Source organism: Tetrao urogallus, assembly GCF_951394365.1.
Source record: "Tetrao urogallus genome assembly, chromosome: 18".
In the NCBI taxonomy this organism is placed as follows: Eukaryota; Metazoa; Chordata; class Aves; order Galliformes; family Phasianidae; genus Tetrao; species Tetrao urogallus.
This window is the reverse complement of record NC_136831.1, coordinates 488,918-510,657: the sequence shown is the minus strand read 5'-3', so window position 1 is coordinate 510,657 and position 21,740 is coordinate 488,918. Positions and strand designations below refer to the sequence as shown.

At 62.4% G+C, this 21,740-nt stretch overlaps 2 protein-coding genes across 2 annotated transcripts; both read left to right on the top strand.

Moving 5' to 3' along the window:
* Nucleotides 1–1,382: 1,382 nt before the first annotated feature.
* Nucleotides 1,383–10,580, top strand: RAB37 (RAB37, member RAS oncogene family; the record flags this gene model as incomplete). The annotated part of the gene is made up of 10 exons (XM_079544241.1): nt 1,383–1,442; nt 5,200–5,310; nt 7,884–7,994; nt 8,920–8,961; nt 9,068–9,134; nt 9,215–9,267; nt 9,377–9,442; nt 10,044–10,100; nt 10,331–10,407; nt 10,475–10,580. The coding sequence occupies 10 exons, from the start codon at nt 1,383–1,385 to the stop codon at nt 10,578–10,580; spliced, it is 750 nt and encodes a 249-aa protein (XP_079400367.1).
* A 2,464-nt stretch (nt 10,581–13,044) lies between these two features.
* Nucleotides 13,045–19,400, top strand: NHERF1 (NHERF family PDZ scaffold protein 1; the record flags this gene model as incomplete). The annotated part of the gene is made up of 6 exons (XM_079544177.1): nt 13,045–13,434; nt 17,435–17,593; nt 18,067–18,220; nt 18,569–18,609; nt 19,060–19,155; nt 19,236–19,400. The coding sequence occupies 6 exons, from the start codon at nt 13,045–13,047 to the stop codon at nt 19,398–19,400; spliced, it is 1,005 nt and encodes a 334-aa protein (XP_079400303.1).
* Between the last annotated feature and the right edge of the window lie 2,340 nt (nt 19,401–21,740).

Sequence of the window (21,740 nt, the reverse complement as noted above, 5' to 3'; positions counted from 1 at the left end):
CTGGGTTGATTTTCTTCTCTTTCTAGCTTTGTTGCCAAGGCTGATCCTCCGACCTGGCAGAACCATCTCTGCTGTCAGAGGAATTAATGGGTAGATATAATTAGCAATGTCAGGCACAGACAGTAAACCAGCAATTGAATGGGTGCAGATGGCTCTTGGAAACACGGTCTGCTCCTCCGGCTGGGGGCCGTCTGCTGATCCGGAAGGAGGGACAGAGACAGCACAACTTAAATAAGTTTCCCAGCAGAGGTTTGTTTGTTTCCAGTCTGATCAAAAGCACCAGATTGTTCTAAAGAGAGTTGTTAGTAAGAGGATCTCAATTAGATATTTACTTTCATCTCCAGGTTTAGGTACAGATCCCTCTTGTTTCTCAACACGATTTGTGTTATTTTTGGGGTGTGTTTTTTTTGTTTTTGGTTTTGGTTTTTTTTTTGCTTTTTTTTTTTTTTTTTTTTTCCTCCTAATAAATTCCTACCTCTGCTCTCTGAATGCAGTGTGTTCGCAAAGGGAAGCTGCTGGGGCAGCCGGGCACCAGATAGCCCTGGGGTTGCCAAGAAGCTGAAATAGTCTGCCCAGCACTAACCACCGCCCCGATGACCCTGCAGCTGTGCTCTGCCCGATGGCGGCATGGGTTGATGGCTGGAGAGGTGTCAGATGGAGAAGCCCTGTGCGGTTCGGGTCTCCCTAACCGAGTGAGGATGAGCTGAGCACGAAGCACGGCTCAATCAGCACAGCGGACCTGGCCTCGTCCTCTCAGCTCAGTGGTTGATCGGAGCAGCAGGAAGCATCTCTGCCCGGAGCTGCCAGCCCTGCTGCTCCCCTCGGGCAGCTCCCGCGGCGGGGGCGGGGAACGAGAGCAGCGTTTCCCGGTATGAGGGCGAGAGACGGCCGCGCCCTCGGGCTGGGAGCCCCGGGCCGTGCGGGGGCAGGGCGCAATTTAACCGCCGGCGGAGGCGGGAGGACGAGAGAGGAACCGGCGGTCGTGCGGGAGCTGCCCGAGCCGAGGGGCGATCCCGCGGACTTCCCGGCTCCCGGGCCGGACCGCCAACCCCCGGGACCGGGGAGGGCCGCGGGCAGGGCGGACACGGCAGCGGCGAGGAGCCGGGCGCTGCTCCAGGGAGCGGCCGCAGAGAGCCGAGCCGAGCCGAGCCGAGCCGAGCCGAGCCGAGCCGAGCCGAGCCGTGCAGAGCGGGACGGAGCCGAGCACAGCCCGAAGGGGCGGCGCCGGAGCGCGGAGCGCAGAGCCGCGCGGCGCGGGTCGGACCCGGGCGCTGCCCGCGGTGCTGGAGGCGGCGCTGCCGCTGTCCGCGGTGCTGCAGGGAGCGGCGCGTCCCGGACCCGCCCGCCCCCCCGCGGCCGCGGCCGGCCCATGAGTCCCGGCCATGGAGCCCCGCGCCGCAGGCTCGGCGGGCACCGGCTACAACGAGGCCCTGCTGCACAAGGTAGGGCCGCGCGCTCGGAGGGCGGGGGAGCCGCCGAGGGCGCGGGGGGAACGCTGGGGAAGTGCGAGGGTCACCGCCGGGGCGGGCGACCGCTTCAACTTCTCCGGCAAACTCCATTCCGCTTCTCCCCCTCGCTCCTCTTTCCCCCGCGGGGTCCATCCATGGGGGCGGCTCGGTCCCGACGTGGGGTGGCGGTGGGGAGGGGCTGCAGGCTCGACAGCGTTCTTGCAAAGAGGAACGAGAGGGAGCGCTGGAAAGGGGCCAGCCCAGCGGCACGGCCCGCAGCGCAGTCCGGCTGCTCCCGCTGCTGTGCGCTGCTCGGAGAGAGCTGCACCCGGGGCTCCCCGCCGGGGCCGCGGTAAGGAGATGGGACTTCCCCGCCACGGAACAGCAGGGAGCCGGGGATGTCTGCTCCTCTCCTTCTTGCTTTAAAATCGTTGTTTTCTGCGGAGCCCCCGGGATCGTTTCATAACTCCACGTTGCACAGAGGATGACTGGAGTTGCTGCTGTCCCTGCAAAGCCTGGGTGTGCCTCAGGGTCTGCGGAAGGCTTTGCTGGAGCACAGCATCCTCTCCCCGCGCTGGCACTGCCCTGCAGCTCCAGGAGATGTGGCAGATGCTGATCTCTGCCGGATCCACGCATCTCTTTCTGTCTGTCCTCACACTGCTTCTCTGCAGCCCCAAGTGTGACTGTGCAGGCGTGGGCACCTCCAGGGAGCTGGGGAAAGGGGGCAGCTCGGTCGAATTCTCACCTCAAATCTGCCTATTTTACATCCTGCTTTACTCGGGGCAGTGTGCCCAGCCGTTGATTAGCAGGAAAATATCAATTACCACCACGCTCAGTTCTGTTGTGCACTGAGAACATAGGACGTGCCTCCAGGGATGACTCAAGAAACTCCGATTCTTTGCAATCTCTTAACTCTCTCCTCTTCAGCATGGAGCTGCTGCAGTTAAGAATCAACACTGTTGGAAATGAATTTCCAGGCGGGGTAGCTGCCTGGGCAAGTTACCATCCAGCTCCACACTGTCTGTCATTTCCCTTGGGATTTTGCTGTCACTGCTGCCTGGATTGCTTGTCATGCAGAAGCAACTCTCCTCTTGCTCCTGGGACGTGAGGCAGCAAATATCTCAACAGATACGGTTTCCGACCAAGGAATCACATTTCAAGCGTGCTGAAAAACCCGGGGAGAGCTCATTCCAGAAACGAAGGTTAACTGATTTCTGGTTGGTGGCCAACCCTAGGTCTGGGGAGGAAACAGACCAAGAAGAAATCAGAACAGGGGTAACAGAAGTTTGTTCTGGGCTTTTCCAGAAAACTTTTACTATTCACAAAATGACCGATTCTGCATTTGGGTGATTTGACCCATTGCCAAATTCTTCTGCTTTCCATAGGGTGCTCAGATGGAACAAGAAACGGGGAGCGAGATGTGATCCATGGTGCTAGAGGGGGGTTGGAAGCCGGATGCTCCAGGGCAGCTTTGGTCTGATGTGCAGCCCTACAGCTCACATCTCAGGATTGAGATGTTGCCTCAGCTGCAGCTGGCAGAGGGTCCTGGGCTGTGGGCCAAGTGCATGCAAAGAGGGCACAGATGTGATGCAGCACCATCTGGGCAAGGTGGGCTGCAGCTCCCTGCACAGCACAGGCTTGAGGCAGCACCCAGCTGCCCCGACGAGCTGCCTGCATCCTGTATATGGAGCAGGTAATGGGCCACAAAAAGTTCTGTCCCCTCCCTGTGCTCTCTCAGCAGGCTGGGGTCACACCTTGCTGTGCTCCCATCTGTTGCAGTTTGAGCTTGGGTCCAGCTGCTGCGTGCTTAAGCTCCAAACTGAACTGAAAAAGCAATCTAAAGCCACGCGCTTGCTCTTCCCCATCTCATACCACCCGGCTGGCTCTGGAGCTGCTCCTCTCTAAGCTGCCTTGACAGCCGTGTAAGACCTCTCTTCTGCAGGCACTTTAACCCAGAATATCTTCTTTGCTCAGTTACTGCCAGCACAGGCAGAGGAAGTCATTGTGCATTCACTGCTTGGGCTCACTCTCACCATTGCTCTGCCGTGTCTCTGCAGCCCACACCAACCCACAGGGCTGTTTGCCTGCATTAGCCCCCAGTGGGAGCCGTGGGGTGGCAGAGCTGGCAGCAGTGCTGTCAGTCCGCGGCACGTTGTGCTCATTTCTCTGCAAGGACAGTGGTGGAGCAGCTGAGCAGCTGTGGGGCCACGGGAGGTGGAGTTCCTTCTGCCCACGCAGGGAATGGTGAGAGCTCCCTCAGCCCGGAATTATATACGGGTTTTGGTCCCCAGAGGGTTTTTGTGGGCAATTTTATTTCAGATCCAAAGAATCATTTGGCTGAAAACAAAAAAGGCCTGGCTCTGTGCTGGGTGCAGGAGAACTGCTCTGAGGCACTGCCAAGGCAGGGGGATACGGAGCTCCGCAGCAGTTGGGCTCACTGTGGCACTGAACTCCCCAGATGTGTTTCCATTTGTTATCTCCAGAGCAGATCCAGCTCTGTGCATGGGGGGGGGGGGTGCCTGGGCTGTGGAGCAGAGCAGGGAGGCTGTGGGCAGGGAAATACCCCCGGGGGGGGGAGTGAGCCTGGGGTGGGATGCTGCTCCTCTGGGGGCTTATCCTGAGCAGGGATGAGGAGCTGAGCCAGGATGGAGTGGAGCTGTAGGGCAAGTTTGTCTGGTAGGGACAAACATGGAGCATGGAGCATGGCGGAGGCATGGCTGCAGCCATGGGAACTCCCACATCCCAAAGGATGGGGCCAAGTCCACTTCTGAGCAAGAAGTCTGTGAGCAGAGTGTTTACTTTTCCTCGTGTCCCTGGGAAATTGCTCAGAGTGCCTCGGTTTCCTGAAAGGATGGGAACGTCTGCATGCACGGCTTTGCAAGCAACACCCAGGTCTGGCAGAGAAGGGTGGGAGGCGTTTGTGTTCACACTGCTGGTCTCCCTCAGGCCTGGGATTTGGAGGAATGTGGGCAGGCAGTGAACAGAAGGGAAAGGTCAGGGCTGGAGGGGGCAGGGGCTGCCTGGGATGTGGAGCAGCAGCTCGGGAGGCGATGGCAGTGCTCCGCTCTGCCACCTGCACAGCCTCCGACAACAGCTCTGCCCCTTGCAGGAGAGCTTGGGGGTTTGCACGATGGGACGGGGGGCAGAAGGGCTCTGTGTGTGACGGTCACGTTGCTTCAGATGCAGCGCTGCCAACGAGAGCGTTGCGGTGGCACAGCGTTAATGCAGCGTGAGGACAGCGCTGCCCCAGAAAGGCTCCGTGCTTTAACAACACACAGCGGCTGTTGTGTGCAGCAGCCAGGGGAGAAGCTCTCTTCACTAAATCATTCTGGACCCGGTCCAGCTCTGCCAGATTCCTTCTTTCTCGGCAGGGCTGTGCAGACCGAGATTTCCTCTTCCAAGTTCAGAGCCCGGAGCTCAGCCCGGGGCAGAGTTCGTGCATTGCAGACACTCAGGGTGCCGGGGTCCCTCCCCAGGCGGGCGGTGGGACCGAAGGGGACGGCAAAGCGGGGCACAGCGGGATGAGCCGTCTGGTTGGGTGCAGCGCCCAGCAAGCAGCTCGGGGGGGCGATCTGCTGCTCGGCGGGGCTGCTGGCGGCTCTGCAGTGCTGCCCCCGCTGCATTTGCTGCAGCCCCCGAAACCCCTCCCCATTTCCTCCCCCAAAGCCGGCACCTCGGCCATGTGCTGCGCCCCAGGGCTGGGGCACGCTCGGTCCCGATGTGCTGATGCCACTTCGTTGATCTCTCGCAGACCATCCTGGTTGGAGACAGCGGTGTGGGGAAGACGTCTCTGCTGGTCCAGTTTGACCAGGGCAAGTTCATTCCAGGCTCCTTCTCTGCCACCGTGGGCATTGGGTTTACGGTAAGGACCAAACCCTTGGTGCTGGGCTGGGTAACACTGTGCACCATCAGGAAACGACTCCATTGGTGTCAGTGATGCTAAGCGTGGAGAACTTGGGGGGGGGGGGTTGTGTCACTGTGAGCAGAGCTCAGCCTGCTGTGTGCTGCTGGAGTTGTGCTGGGGGCTGCTGGGGGTGGAGGGAGGCTTAATGCTGTGAAACCTGCTGTGGTGCAATGCCCGTTGATCCCAGTGGTGCTGGGCCCATTGCTCCAGTGATGCTGGGCCCATTGCTCCCAGCAGCTGCTCACAGAGTGGTCCTGCAGCAGCTGGCCGTGCCCTGGTGAGCAGCTCCAGGCCCTTGGAAGCTCAGGCAGATGGCAGCAGTGCTGGCAGTCGCTCTCAGCAGCCATCCAGAACTACTTGCAGTGCTGCTGCAGGGCTGGCAGCAGGGCTGGCACACGGCCCCAGACCTGGGAAACAGAGACCCAAGTTCAGGACCTCACGTGCAGCCCCATGTGGCGGTGTGGCAAGGCAGGCTGGCTCCTCTGTTCAGGCCAAGGAAGCAGGGATAGATGCAGGGCCGTACCCCCGAGAGGCAGAGGGCTCAGCAGACCTCCTCAACTCATTCGTCTCACGAAAAACGACAGCACACGCAGTGCTGCTCGGCCGGGCTCTCGCTCCTTGCTTGGGACGCTCAGAGCAGCAGCTCCGGCGGCACGCGGCCAGCTCAGCTCACAGCAGCGCTGCCAGAGGAGCGTGGTGCTCCCCAAAGGCGGCCCGCTGAGCCCGGTTCCACCCAGCCCGGCAGCACGCAGTCCCGTTCCCTGTCCCCATCCAGTCCCATCCACGGCCTGCTGTAGGCTGCGGCCGAGCGGTGTGGGGATGTTGGGTGAGCCCTGCAGCGCAGCTCCGCGTGTCTCAGCTCCGGGCAGCCCCCCAGCAGCACAGCGCACGGAACTTCTGCGTCCCCCCCTCTCGGCCCGAGCGGTTACGGGACTGGAAATACAGGTTCCATCTCTCGGCGTTTCCCGAGGGGCCGAGGAAGGGTTGGCTGCGGCTGGAGGCGGTGCCGCTGCGGGCGTTATCTCTGCCATCGGACCCCCCGCGCCGTGCCCGCCCCCGGCTGGGGGAGCAGCGCGGGACGCGGCTCCGGGGGCGCAAACGGGGGTGTCTGATCCCGGCGGGGCCGACGGATTCGCGCTGGGATCGGCCCAGTATGGGATCGGAAGGACCGCTGTGGAGATGGGTTGGGGGTCCTGGGGCAAATCAATCGGAGGTGTTGATGGGCACCGCCTGCCGTGCCTCCAGCAGCCTTAACGCGTGGGCTCGGATGGGGCTTTGCGGAGAGAGATGTTCGGGTAACGCACCGTGCCCAGCCACCCCTGCGGGACCTCTCCTATTCCCACGCTTGGCCTTTTCCCAGATTGTGCGTGAGATGAAGGTGATCCAAAGGTCCGTGGAGGATGCTGGGGGCTGTGTGAGGGTCCCGCAGGGGGACAGGAGCCCCAGCACTAATCTTGTGCAAGACGCAGGCGCAGCACCTCGCCGCAGCCTGTGGCTTCCTGCTAACGGCCGCCGCTGGCTTCCTCTGCGCCTCGGGGCTAAGGGGGGGCCCGCAGTGCTGGAGTGCCCCCACCCTCGGAGTGAGCTTCGGGATGAGCAGGGGCAGCCCGTACCCTGCATGCCGCAGCCCCCACTGATGTTGCAGCATCCCTGTGGGGCAGGGGACTGCTCAGCTGGGGGTGAGCGGCCTCTTCTCCCCATTGGCGCTCTGGGACAGGGATCCGGCTGCACCTCCTCTTCCTCATCCCGCGTAGGGCGGTAACAGGGCCGGAGCGCAGCCCGGCAGGAGGCACTGCCCGAGGTGGAGGAAGAGGAGGAGGAGGAGGAGGAGGAGGGAGGGCCGGGACTCCGCAGATCTGCTCAGACACACCATGAGTGGAGCAGGGGGCAACGGGATCCCCCCAGCGTCCCTGCAGGACTATGAGCTGGCTGGAAAGGTGGGGGGCAATGAGGGGATGAAGGCCGGGGGGGACCTGGGGCCATCCGCTTCATCTTGCTGCACTGGGAAGGAGCAGGGCTGAGGGGGGGGAGGAGTGGCAGGGGGCAAGAGGAGCAGCATCTCACTGCTGTGAGGGAAAGGGCTGCAGTGGATGAGCACAGAGGGGAGCACAGCATCGGGGCAGAGCGTAGAGCTGTGCTGGGTGGAGTGAGGCAGTGCCTGGCTGGGGCCTGTTTGCTTTGCAGGAGGGGACAAGGCACCATGTTTGCTTTGGTGTCTGTGGCAGGCAGGGCCCTGGGAATCCAGCAAGGTTTGTCCAAGCAGGGCACCGGCACGGGGCTGCCCCATGTAACCCCATACCCACGGGCAGTTCAAGGCTGGAGATGCTCCGGAGACAGGCAGGAGGCACTTCTCAGTGCTGCGTCCCCAGCGGATCCCTTCCCTTCTCCACTGTCTGCTCCTCTCCATCGGGATGCGCTGTGGGGCTGCACCCTGGGTGCCCTACAGAAGGACGTGCCCTGGGGACAGAAGGATGCAGGGTCGGGGCAGAGGGGCCGCTCTGCTGACACCTCACCCTGCGCCCGTCTTGCAGGTGATGTTACTCGGAGACTCAGGCGTGGGGAAAACCTGCTTCCTGCTCCAGTTCAAAGACGGGGCCTTTCTCTCCGGGACGTTCATAGCCACCGTGGGCATAGATTTCCGGGTGAGAGCACGGCAGCCTGCCCCAGTTCTGGATGTGTGAGCCAGAATTCCAAGTTGAGGAGTTGTTCTCAGCAGATCCTGCTTGCTGAGGCCATCAGATCTCGTCCAACTGCCCCCCCTCCACAGACCCCCCCCCCCCCGTCTCGTTCTGTTTGCTGACTTCAGCTGATGCAGCCTTGTAACATGCAGGCAGGAAGAGCGGTCCGCACCACGCGGGCTGAGAGCCGGGGGGGGAGCAGTCCCGTGCCCATTTTCTGAGCTATCCCTCAACTGTTGTCATCCCCTTCTTGCCTGCATTTCCACTTCAAACAGTTCTGGGCAACCAAATTGTTTACACTCATCACTGGAAGTGCCATTCTTTAAAAGATCTTGAAAATACTCTTTGGGCAAGTTGCCTTTTCCCTTGCACCACACCGGCCTCTAGAAGGAAGTCCCTGTGCTTCTGCATTCACAGCAGCAATTGCTTCACCCCCAGAGCTGCCTTCCCCACTCATTGCCCAGCCTGTGCTGGGGGTGGTGGGATCAGGGTTTGGAGCAGGAGCAGCCCCTGAGGCACAGTGCTTCCTGAGCAAAGCTTTACATGGGGCAACCATCATAAGAGCAAACAAACATACAAATAAATACACATTTGTTTGCAGTTCATGCAAGACCTCGCACTTGCCCAACCCTGCAGGGTTTCCCACAGCCAGGGTGAGGGCTGCAGGCGTGGGGCTGCGGCTGCTGGGCAGGTCGGTGTGCCTTGGGGTTTGCCGTGTCATTAGCTGGCTCACCAGTGGAACAGGGAGCTCTTGGGAGATGAGCAAGATCTGAAGCAAGTTGGGCAGCTCAGCTCCATGCCCTGAGCAGAGAATGCAGAGCCCTGCACTGGGCAGCTCCAGTCCGGGATGCACGTCGTGCTGACAAGCTCCTGTCCTTCTCTCCTGCAGAACAAGGTGGTGGCTGTGGATGGGGTGAAGGTGAAGCTGCAGGTGAGTTTTGGGAGTGGATGAGCAATTCCCAGCCGTGCTGCCCAGCCCACACCGGGCTGAGCCATGGGACGTCCCCTCCCACCCTCACTGGGGCATCTCCCAGCAGATCTGGGACACAGCAGGACAGGAGCGGTTCCGCAGTGTGACCCACGCCTACTACAGGGATGCCCAAGGTGGGTTTGGGGTCGGCGGGGCTGAGCCCCATACGTGTGCTGCCCTGCGGCATCCGTGCCCTCTGCCCCTTCCCTTCCAGCCCTACTCCTGCTCTACGACATCACCAGCAAAATGTCCTTCGACAACATCCGCGTGAGTGTCCCCACTGCCTGGCACGAGAGTGTCTGTCCCTGGGGTTGGGGACGTCTGGGTTGTGTGGGGCGAAGGTTCCACCTCAACGCAGTTCTTGCTGTCCCCACAGGCCTGGCTGACAGAGATCCACGAGTATGCCCAGAAGGACGTGGTCATCATGCTGCTGGGCAATAAGGTGCATGCGTGCCCTGGTCCTGCCTCACCTCCCGCCTTCCCTTCCCTGCCATGCTGTCCCCACGGCCGGACGGGGCCCTGGGGTTCCCTGCCGGGCTTTCCCAGGCACGGAGGTGACCCCAAAGTGCCGGAGGGCTGAGGGCGGCCGCGTTCCCGGCAGCCAGTGGAGGGCAGCACGGGGCTGAGCGCCGGGTGTGGGAGGTTCCTAGTGCGGATGCTCCCAGTCTGGGATGCTGCTGCACGGGTTGTCCAGCTAGATCCCGGATGCACGTCCCCAGATCTCAGATGCCCAACCGTGTCCCACATTGTCTCCTGGGGTCTCAAACGCTGCCACGTACACAGTGTCCAACTGGGAAACTGAGGGGGAAACTGAGTTTTCCCCTGGTTGCCTCCTGGAATTCAGAATGATGCTTGGTACCAGATGTCCCTCTGGGTACTGAATGCTCCCTATCCCAGATGCCACCAGGTGTCAGATGCTCAATGAGCTCGGCATTCTCCTCTGGGCACTGCGGGTTCCTGGCTCCCTGAAGCCAGCTCCTGGAGTTCCTGGAAGCTGCCCGATGCTGACAGGGCACAGTGGTGATGCTGTCCTTCTCTCACAGGCCGACGTGAGCAGTGAGAGAATGGTGAGGACAGAGGATGGAGCCTCACTGGCCAGGGTGAGCTGAACCTGAACCTAATCTGGCCACATCCCCTGCTGCACGCCATGGTGCCCCAGACACTGGCACACGGCTTGGGGACTTCACAGCTGTGCCACCTCCTGTGCTCCATGCTCTGTGTGGCACAGGCAGCACAGCACTGGGACACACCAGGGAGGGGATGCAGGAAGGGTGCAGTTCAAAGTGCTGTTTTAGGGCTGGATACTAATGGGCCCGTTCTGCCCTCGCAGGAATATGGGGTGCCCTTCATGGAGACGAGCGCCAAGACCGGCATGAATGTGGAGCTGGCCTTCCTGGCCATCGCCCGGTGAGTGCAGGGTGGGCTGCAGAGCAAAGGCTGTCCCCACAGGGTGACACGTCCCCCCTGTCCCCAGGGAGCTGAAGCAGAGAGCGATGCAGCTGCCAGATGAGCCCCGCTTCCAGATCCACGACTACATCGAGGCGCAGCAGAAGAGATCCGGCTGCTGCGCCTTCGTTTGATGGGGACAGGAGCAACGCCCCGGGAACGGCGGGCTGGGAGGAGCAGGGCCGGATCCTGCCTACGATGGAACAGAGGGTCACGGCTCTGCTCCTGCAGGGCTCTGAGCAGGATCGGATCCCGTTGCCGTGTGGGGCTGTGCCAGGATCACCCCGAGTGCCCCAACCACGCTGTCGGCATCAGCCCAGCCGATCACCGGAGGTCACGGTGATGCCACCGCTGCCCCAGCAGGACGCAGGGTGCAGGATGCAGACCCGGCGCCTGGCTCCTCCGCTGCTGTGCACTCCATGCTGCACTCCTCGGCCACACAGGCCCTGATCCGCCCCGCTGCCCTCTGCAGAGCCGCTCGCTGAGCGGCGCCCCTCACCACCACGTGCTGCGGTGTCCCTGCCTGTCCGCCCCGCTGCAGTTGGCACCACAACATGCAGACAGCCCCGGAGCACCCGGTGATCGCCGAGGGCACTTCCAGTACACGTAGCACTTTGGAAAAGCTTTGCTTTCCCCCTCTTGCAGCTGAAGCTTTTCTATTGTTATTTACTTCCCTTTGAGGGGAAAGCTTTCTTCTTTCCGGATGGGGCTGAAGCGGCCCACGGGTCGCACCCTCGGGCGCTGTGCTGCACAGGGCGCGGAGACAGGGAATATTCGGGTGTGCTGCTCAAGATGCCAAGGGCAGCTGCAGAGGGCACAACTCTGATGCACTTGGGGTTAATCGGGCACATCCATCCCCACGAGGACCCTCCCTGCCCTGCAGCCCCGTTCACCCCTGCGCTCCCCTCGGATCTTTCTTTGCAAGTGTACAGATTAAAGCTGGATATTTTCAAGGCTTTGCATCTGCCTGGTTTTTCTCTGCGTGAGAAATCCCTGCCCCGGGCCCTCCACGTGGGAGGCTGTACAGCACGGCAGGGAGTGGGATGTGGGGCATGCAGCGGGGGAAGAGCCCACAGCCCCCTCCTCCTCCCAGCGCTTGGCTGCGCATTTCAGACAGTCCAAAGGTGAGAGGGGAAGAATAAACACGGCCTGTTAAATTAAAACCAACCTCCTCCCCTGCTGCTCTCATAGTGCGGAGTCCAGCATTCCCCAAATAACTCTGTCTTCCCACCAATGGCATTGCTGCTGCCTCTCGGCTGATGTCTGCAAAAAATGCTGGAGAGCTTCAGCACAAGCAGCCGTTGGCTCTGCGCTGTTTCCCACCCCTCAGCCCGGGCTCTCCCAGCGCTGCAGGAGCTCTGCAGGCTCCTGCCAGGATTCGGCCGTGCTCTGCCGGGCGCAGATGGAGTCCGAGCGGGACTCAAAAGCAGCGCTGTCTGTTTCCTTTTCTGCTGCGTTCGTTCCTTATCGCAGCCCCACGCTGCAACCACCCCTATCGGGGCCGGGGTTTGTTTCCTGAATGAGAGGAGCGTTCCCCAAAAGCGCACCCTCCCTCCCCTCTCCGAACGAAACGGGAGCGTTTCTCTGCAGCCCAAGGGGCCGCGCCGGGCTGACGGCTGCGCGATGCCACGGACTCGCCCTGGTTTTCTCCGCAAGCGTCTGCTGCCGCCGTGGGATTCGTCTCGGCTGCGTTTCTCAGGGCTGAGCGGCAGCGGGGTGAATGCTCAGCGGAGCGGAGGCAGCGGCTGACCCCCCCTCACCCCCCCGTTCCGCCCACCGCTTCCCAGTCCCCTGCCACGTGCTGCGGTCGGGGCTCGCTATGGATGCCCCCGCTGCCCCCCGCTCGGTTCGGACGCGGCTCATCGCGACGCCAACCGCCCCGCAGCCCTCCGGCCGGCGGGAAAACACCGAGGGCAGCACCGCCCTCCCCGCTCGCAGCGCCCGCAGCCCCGGCTCGCCCCGCCCGACCCCGCAGCCCCGCGCTTCGCACTGCCGCGACCTCCCGTGACCTCCCGCCGCTTCTGCTTGCGGACTGAGCCGCAGTCCCGGGGTTTCCCCGGCTCCCGGCCCGCGCCAGCAGCCCCAGCGGCGCCCGCAGTCGGTGCCGGGCCGGGCCGGGGCCGCTCGGAGCGGTCGGGCCGCGCTCCCGCTTCCGCCGCGCAGCGATCCCGGAGCGCTCGGCCCCCCGCGCTGCTTCCCCACCCGCGCTCGGCTCTCCCATCCGCTCGGTGCGTTTTGTAGCTCCCCGCACGCTTTCGGCACCGGCTTTGGAGAAACCGCGAGGCGCGGCAGCGGCGTTAGCGATGCTGGGCGGGGCGGGGGGACGCGGGGCGACCCGCGGGAACGTTGCGGCTCCGCTGCCCCCGCGGTGCCCGCGCCGTCGGGGCCGCGTTTCCAAAACCCCGCCCAGCCTCTATTTGCATAACAACGCGTCAAGCCGTCTGTTATTTGCATAACCCCGCCCTGTTCTGCTCAGGGCCCGCCCCCTCCCTCTCGAATTGGACGGCGGCTCCTCGGGCCCCGCCTCGCGCTCTAAAAGCCGCCGCCGGGCGCGGGCGGCCTCAGACGGAGGGGTGCGGGCCGGGAGGCGACGCCGCCATGAGCAGCGCTCCGCCGGGCCCCGCCGCGCCGCGGCTGTGCTGCCTGGAGAAGGGCCCGGACGGGTACGGCTTCCACTTGCACGGCGAGAAAGGCAAGCCGGGCCAGTTCATCCGGCTGGTGGAGGCGGGCTCGCCGGCCGAGCGCTCGGGGCTGCGTGCCGGGGACCGGCTGCTGGAGGTGGACGGAACGAACGTGGAGCGGGAGAGCCACCAGCAGGTGGTGGAACGGATCCGTGCCGCCGCAGGGGCTGTGCGCCTGCTCGTGGTGCAGCCCCAACCCGAGGAGCAGCCGCCCAAGACCCACAGTGACCCCGACGGCGAAGCGCAGCGGGAGGTGCCGGCGGCGGAACCCCCGGCGGCGGAGCGGAGCGGAGAACCCGAGGAGCGGGTGAGTGCGGGGCGGTACGGGCGGCCTTTGCTGTCCTGCAGGGCCGGGCGGTCCCGGGACGGTGCCCCCGGTGCTCTCCTCCCTGCTCCAGTCGCAGCACGTCGGGTCGTGCCCCTCCTGCTCCGTCTTTGTGTTGCAGGAGGAGCGAAACGGGGTCAGGCGCGCGGGGGGTGCGAGGGGGGGGGGGGAGGCTGATGGCGACTCGTGGGCGCGGGGTGCTGCCCGGTCCGTCCCCTGTGTCATCATCTGTGCTTTGGGAGCTCGGTTTGGTTTTGCTCCGGGAGTTGTGAGTTCCAGCCCCAGCCCTGCTGCGTCTTCACCTCCTGAGAGCAGGTGCCGGGTTGCCCCGAGGCTTTTGGCGTTAACCGCCTCTAAAATGCAAAAAGCGTTTGGCAAGGGGAGGTGTTGTGCTGTGGCTGCTCCTCGTGCCCTGAGCTGCGCGGCCTCAGCCGCGCGATGGGGAAGGGGAGCACAGAGCCCTTCGGTGCGGACCGACACGGTTTCAGAATGTCGGCCTGGAGCAGCACGTAGGAGTCAGCGGTTGCACAAACAGAGCGATGCAGAGGGGTGAGGAATGGAGACCCAGCTGACCTTTCCTGCCCGCAGCAGTTTCGAAGGGACGCTTGGGGCTGCCGCGGATAATGCCGCTTTTTGTTTGCTCGGTGAAAACAAGTATTTGTTGTTGCGACCGAGGCGCTTCCTGGGAAGCTGTGACACAGAGCCGTGCTCGGCTCCTGGAACCCGCCCGTGGTGCCGACGTGGTGGCACTGCTGCGGGGTTGGTGCTGAGTTCCGGATGGACTTTGGTGCTGAGCTGCCCTCCGGCAGGGTGAGGTGTTGCTGTCACCCGATGCTGACTCTTCCCTTGCTGTAGGACGCGTGAAAGCATCGCTCCCGTGGGCCGTCGGTGGGGTCTGGCGGCCACAGCGGTGCTCGTCGCCCCATCTGGGGTCACAAGGCAGGGCGCGCTGTGTGGGAACGAGCAGGCTCTGCTCCCCCGGCATCCTCCGTGCGCCACAGTGCCGGCGTCTCCTCCGGCCACCGAGTCCTTCTGTGCTGTGCGCAGGTCGCTCCGTGAGCTGGAAGAATTCATGGGGCCGCGGCTGATGCGGCCGGGGGAGCGCCCTGCCCTGCCGCGGGGCCGCGCAGCTCCGTGTGCGGGTGGGACGGTTACCGTGCGGTTACCGCTGACAGTTTGTCGGTACAGGAGCAGGAAGTCGGTGACGCTGCTGACATGGGCTGATACTGCTGCTCACCCGCCTGCCGCCCGGGTGGTTTCTCAACAGGTAGCCGGAAGCCGTGGGGCTGGGGCTGGTTGTTCCCAGCCTGGGGAAACCCGGAGCGGCCGTGCCAGGACAGCGCGCTGGGAGCGGTGCCACCGAGCGGAGGGAATTGTGCCCCTGGGCTGCGCCCTTCCTCCTCTTTGTGGGGATTCTCCCAGGATCGGTGCCGGCAGGGAGCACAGGAGGTCTGTGTGTGTCAGAGTCCTGTTTGCTTTGTGGGGCAGGGCTCGCCTTTATTTGCATGCAGGCTTGTAGACGCGTGCTGCCAGCGGCCGGCTGTCAGCCTTCCTGCTCTGTGCTGCTCTGCTCCGAGCGTTTAACGCCTCAGGCAGGATACGACCCCCCCCAAACCGGGCAGCGTCGCCACGGCTCCCTGCCCTGCAGCTGGATGCCACCCCAGCGGGAAGTGGGGAGCTTCGGAGCACCCATGAACGCACACCCCCTCCCCCCCATAGCAGGAGTGGTGTTAGAGCCCTGGCAGTGGCACCAGGTGGCTGAACGCAACTTCAGCCCCGCTGCTGGAGGGCTTTGCACCGCACGGGACCGTCCCCTGCGTTTGACTGTGGGTGGCGGCAGCCTGCTGTGTTTCCTTCCCCCCTCCCTCGCCCCACACTGTGTTTCCGGAGGCTTCAGCTGCATGGGAGTGTTTTGAGACAGCTCCGTGCAGCTGCCTGGTGCTGCTTCCACCACGGCACGGCTCCTGCTGCCCAGTGCCAGCTGTGCCCGGTGCACTGTAGTGCTCAGATGCTGAATGCAGTGCCTGCTCCCCTGCAAAACCCATCCGAGCCCCCCGGGTGTGGCTTGGAGTGTCGTGGGGGCAGCTGGGTGCATTGTGCAGGGAGTTGAACTGGGAAATGAATTAAATTTCTTCTCGAGCCAACTGTGCTTGGGAGCAGGAGTGGGCTGCATGAAAAGCAGCTCCAGCCCGGCGCTACGTGACAGGGATGCCGCAAGAGGCTGCTTTGCATCCCCTTTGTATGGGGCCCCGGTGCGTGTGCCAGATTTCAGGACCCGTGTGAATTTGCTGGCCTGGCTGTCCTCGCAGCCCATGTTTCTTTCTGAGCAAAGCTCAGAAGGTGGCTGCTGTGGGCTGCCTGCAGCTTGTTGCTGCTCACAGGGCTGCGGGGAGCTTCCTGCAAGCTGGGGCTGCGGCTGCTGCTCTGCAGGTGTCGTTACTGCGCTGGGAGCTGTGGGCACTGCGGGTGTCTCCTATCCCTCAGGTGGGGGGGAGATCTTCTCAGAACCCTCGCCCCAGGGCAGCCTGTTCCTGTGCATGGAAGGCCTCGGTCTCTCTGCACAAGGGACCTCTGCTTGGAGGTGCTCCTGCAGCCACGGATGGAACCCGATGTGCTGCAGCTCTGCTCCCTCCAGGCTCTGCCAGCTCTGCTTTTTGGGCTCGGCTTTGGGATTAAGTACACCACGAACCACCTGGACCACGCAGCAGCCACGCTGGTGTGTTGCAGTCCCATGCAGAGGGCAGGGGACGCACTGGGCAGCTGCCGGCCAGCACGTGGGCACAGCTGGCTGCTGGCACATCCTGTTGTCACCTTTGGTCCCCAGCTGGGTGTTGGTGAGCTGTGCTAACCTGGTGAGCCTTGACCCCACAGTACTGTGCAACAGGGATGGGGCTGATAACAGCTGTGGGGCTGTCACACAGGCTGTGCTTATCAGGCTGCTGCCAATATGTCACCCTCACCAGCGCCTTGTGTCTGTCCTTGGTGCCAGCCCCAAGGATCAGGGCTGGCCAAGGGAATTTCGTAGCATGATGTGGAGGTGCTGTGGGCAAGGAGCAGCACGGAGCATGCATGAGGGGGTATTCCTGCCTGTCCCTGGGGCTGGTTTGGGTTCTGAAGTAGGACAGATAAAGGGAATAATAAGCGATGAAACCCCTTGGTGAGGGATATTTTAAGAACTCCATTGTGGCTTGGCCATTGGAAAATCCCTCCCAGTGATCAGGAGCTAACGATTAAGACAGGGTCATTATATATCTATTATCTCGGTAGGATGAGAGGTGATGGCTCTACATTGTGCCAGGAGACTCAGGTTGGGCATGAGGAACAATTTCCCCATAGAGCAGCAATGCTCAGGGAGCAGGGGAGCGCTGTGGGGTTCCCAGCACTGAGGGATGCGCTCAGTGGGGAGGGGTTGGGTTGGATTTGTTATCTTAGAGGTCTTTTCCAACCTTAATGATCCCATGATTCTACAAATGTGGATCAGCTGGCCATCGAGTCAGGCCAGGGTGGTGCCTCCAGGAGGTGAATGACCCACGTGCTGCTGCTCTGCTCCGCAGGTCCTGGTTTGCTGCAGCTATAGGTTGGAGTGCTCCATGTGGGTGCTGCTCTGTGAGTGCCGGGGTCCCTTTGGTGCCGCCCCCAGGCAGGGGGTGATGCAGTCTTTTTGTATGCAGGACCTCTGGCCCGCGACTCCCGCATGGGGTGGAGGTGGGTGCCTGCCCTCCGTCCAGGCTGCTTCCTCCTCCACCTTCACCGGGCAATCTTAATCCCGAAAGGAAGAGCCCTGTCTGAGGATGTGCATAATGACAGGCTTCCTTAATGGAACGCTGCAATTACCGTGCCCTGTGCCTAATTAGCTGGGGCCATGGCTCGCTGGCTGTTCTGGTCTCCGTGCCCGGCCCACATGGATCTGCAGCCCTGTGCCATAGTGGGGTGGGTCTGAGAGCAGCCATCTCATGGCCGTCCCTTCGCTGTGCCCTTGCAGGAGCTGCGTCCCCGGCTGTGCCACATCAAGAAGGGCCCCAACGGCTACGGCTTCAACCTGCACAGTGACAAGAGCCGCCCGGGGCAGTATGTGCGCGCTGTGGACCCCAACTCACCAGCCGAGGCCGCGGGGCTGCGCGCCCAGGACCGCATTGTTGAGGTGGGTGATGGGGTCGGGGGCAGGCCGGAGGTATGGCGTGTCCCTGAGATACGGGATGGGCGGGCAGCGCCCGGGCGTTGCTCCCCCGGGGGATCCCCTGCTCTGAGTGCTGGTGGTGACTCAGAGCAGAGCTGCTCCACCCCTGGGTGCAGCCGGGCTGAGCCCCGCTCTGCACATCAGCCTCTGTCAGCGATGGAGCACCGCTGTCCCGGGGCGGCAGGGCGCAGATGTGAGGGCGTGCGGTGGCTGTGCGGCTCCTGGGCCGCCAGTGCTCACCACGCTGGGGACGGCCGCCCCGTGCCACCCAGCCCCTGGCGCTGCCCCGCTCCCCATAGAGCCCTGTGCTAATCACTCTGAGAAAATCTGCTTTTAATGAGGTTTTGCTGCTAATCCCCGCACGTCTCCGGACATCCGTGGGGGGCTGCAGCCGGTGCTGGGCTGAGGCATGTCCCCTGTCACTGTGATGCCCACAGGTGAATGGGACGTCCGTGGAGGGCAAACAGCACGCAGATGTGGTGGCGGCCATCAAGGCGGGTGGCGACGAGACCAAACTGCTGGTGGTGGGCATGTTGGCCGATGAGTTCTTCAAGAAGTGCAGGGTGCTGCCCTCGGAGGCGCACCTGGCAGGTGGGTCCGGTGCCATCCCTGGAGCCGGGTGTGGGGTGTCCCCTTGTGCAGGGATGGGGGACTGGCTGGCACCTTCCTGCCTGGCCTGCAGCTGGCACGTGGCTGTGGGGTGTGTGCTGGGCAGGGTTTATGGCTCTGCGGGTTACACTTTGACAGGACTTATGGCTCAGGGAGTGAACAGAGGGTGTGTGGGTGTCCTTCGCTCAGCTCCAGCCTTGGCTCGACCTTGGCTCCCTCCCTACCTCTATTGCTGGCAGGATGCGGCCCTCACTGGCCGCCCCAGAGCTGTCGTGCCCCATGGCCCTGGTGTGAGCCTGCCCCCCACCTGACACCATGTCCTCTCTGCAGGTCCCTTGCCAGAACCCACTGCCAATGGTGATATAGAGAAGGTGAGATAAATTCCTTTTTTTGTCCCTTCTGAATCCCGCCTATGGTCTGTAGGAGCCTATAGGTTTGGGTGCCCCTTTATCCTTTGCCTGTAGGCGGTTGGGTGACCCGTGGGCCAGGGATGAGGCTCCCATGCTGGGAAGGGGAGTGGGAGATTGTGGCCCCCAGGAAGGGGTTTGCTTTGCTTGCACGATGCTGCCTGGCCAGGAAGGAGCCCTCATGCTTCAGGGAAGCAACATTCCATCCCACAGCCCTCCTGCTGCTGCTGCAGCTGGGAAGTCAGGTTTAATCCTCCCAACCCTGCATGGGCAACGCAGGAGGTGTTTATTAGCACGGAGCTCTCAGCGGATTACATGCAGGGAGGAAGGATCTGACAGCTGCCAGGAGGGACGGCGGCAGCCCCGGGGATGGTTCCCAAACCTCAGCCCCTCTTCCTGCTCTGCTGCCCCCAGGAAAACGGCAGAGAGCCGCGGCTGAACTCTGTGTCAGAGAGACCTCCCAGCCCTGCGCTGGCCACGACCCCCGAAGGCAGCGAGACCCACAGTGAGGTAGGGCTGGGGATAACGGCTGAGGAGGGGGGGGTGGGCAAAGCCCCCACGCCGAGGCTGAGCTCTCTCTCTCTCCACAGCCCGATATGCAGGAAGGGGACAAGCGCAGCTCTGCGCCCAGCTCCCTGCTGGACCTCGACATCCCGCTGGCCGTGGCCAAGGAGCGGGCGCACCAGAAGCGCACCAGCAAGCGGGCTCCCCAGATGGACTGGAGCAAGAAAAACGAACTGTTCAGCAACCTGTGAATCCGCCCTGCGGCAGGGACACCGGCTCTCCCCCATCCCCTTCGTCCCCACCACCCTGACAGGGAGGACGGGGCTCGGGGTCAGAGAGCATCCCTGCTGAGGACGGTGATGGTGCCCTCGGTCTCCTCCAGCCCTGGCGTGAAGCTTTGTGTGCCCGGCTGTGTGTGGAGCTGTGGGGAGGTTTGGTGACTCGGAGTGGCCGGGTTCGATGCCCAGTGCTTCTCATCTCCTCTGCCAGCTCTTCTTCTCTCATCCCAAAACCCACTTCTGTTTCACCCCGTGATAATCTCCCTTTCTTGAGGCTTTTGGTGACTTTCACCAAGCCCTATGCCGCAGCAATTCCTCCTGGGGTTGGCACTCTTGACCTTGCAGTGTCCGTCCACGATGACCCCATCCCTTCATTCCTGTGCCCCTGGAGCTGCCCTTGGAGGCACTTGGGCATCCCACAGGCCCTGCCCCAGGGTTGTTCTGGGAGAGGAGAGGTGTCTGGAACCAGCACAGCAAGCAATAATCACCCCCTGTGCTGCTGCTTCTCCCGGAGACAAAGCCAATCACGGTTTGCATTCTACACTGCTTAGTTCAAAGGGTTCTCAATAGACTGTCGTCTTTGTCCAAAATGAGAGGTTTTCCAATCACATGGTTTGTTTTTTTTTTTTTTTAATGTATTTTGTGGAAAATTCTTCCCGTGGATGTTTTGTTTCTGTGTTTTGCAATCAGGTGTTGTATTGTCAAGCTGAAGAGAAATTCTTTACTGGAATAAATCTTCCCGACTTCACATGTCCAGCTGGAGGCCAAATCCTTGCGGAGCTGTGGATCCCACGGCACAGTGCCAGGGGGACCTGGGCGCAGGGGCTGCAGGGCGTCACCCCTTGTGAAAGTGGCTGTGCACACTGAGTCCTGGCTGTGGGCAGACACCTGGAGTCTGAGTCTGTTTGAATGAACCCCTGGAGGAGTTGAGCCGTAGTGAGCTGACACAGGGTCTGGTTTGGTGCTGGATGGAGTAATGGAGAAGGCTGGGCTGGTCCCAGTGCGACTTAATGCCTTGGGAGGATTAAAGGGCTTTAATCCCACAGAGGGGGTGGTTCCAGGCTACCGTGTGCCTGCTCTAATCTGCCCAGCGTAGGGACGTGGCTGCTGGCTGGGCTGGAGGGAGGCAGCGTTGCTGGGGGCTGCCCCAAGCCCAAACTGCCCCCACTGCCCCACTGAGGTGTGGGCTGAGCCCGAGCACCGGGGCTGCCTTCTGAGAGCAGGCTGGAGGCGGGCAGGGCGCTGCCTGTCCCGAGTGGGGCCTCTGAGTGCTTTGGCAGCCCGGAGGCAGGGGCCGACCCCTTCTGTGCAGGATGGAGCCTGCAGCTGAAGGCTGTGAGGCTGCGGTGCCCGCCATGCTGGGCTCATACAGCTATTTTTAAGCCCTGTGTACTGGGACGGCTTATGCAGCTCTGCGCTAAGCCCTCCTGCTGCAGCGGAGGAGCGTGGGGGAACGGATCCTTCCCTGCCAGCAGGAGCGTGGCTCACTGGGCAATCCCGAGCGCTGCGGTGTGGATGTGTTGAGCCACCCTCCCTCAAGGGGTTTCCGGGACAGACCTGATGTTGTTTTGGGTTGCCAAGGTGAAGGCTTTTCCCGGCTGCCGGGGAGGCAGGGAGTGCCCTGGCGTTGCCTGGACACCAGGGATGCCGAATGCAGTGCTGGCTGATGCCGAGCAACCACTGCACTGGTGCAGCCGGAGCAGCACCCTGTGTCCTCAGGGTATGTGGGACTGCGGCCCTCAAAGCAAGGCTCTCATATGAAACAGGATGAGAAAACCCTTGAGCTGCTCTGTTCCAGGTTGGGCTGGTTAACGGGAGGACAAGACTGGTCTCTTATCCTGCCTCTTCCAGTTGTTGCTGCTGCTCCAGAGCTGGGTGAGGGCCAGAAAAGCAGCTTCCAGGTGGAGATGGATGTGAACCCCCAGGGATGCATTCCTGGTGCACTGGGATGGGAGCACTGAAGGAGCCTGGACAGCCGCTGTGCTGGTAGGGCTGCGTGCTGGCAGCAGTGAGGAGTGCCTAGGGTAGGCTAGGAGCTCATCAGCAGGTCCTGTGACCATCACCAAACCCCACAGCAGTCACACGGGGTGGAGCTGCCGTGCTTTCCAGCATCAGCACCCATTCCCCGCACGCACTTACCACAGAGGACTTTGTCCTCCCAGCTCTTGAACAAAATAGCCCTCAGCCCCCACCTGGCGTCAGGAACCTGCAGGAGTCAAAGAAGTGCTGACGCTGCGCTCTGCTGGAGGTAAAGTCATCTTTGATCCTTCTTCCAAGCCTGGGGAATGGCTGTGACAGCGCCCAGCCCTCCTG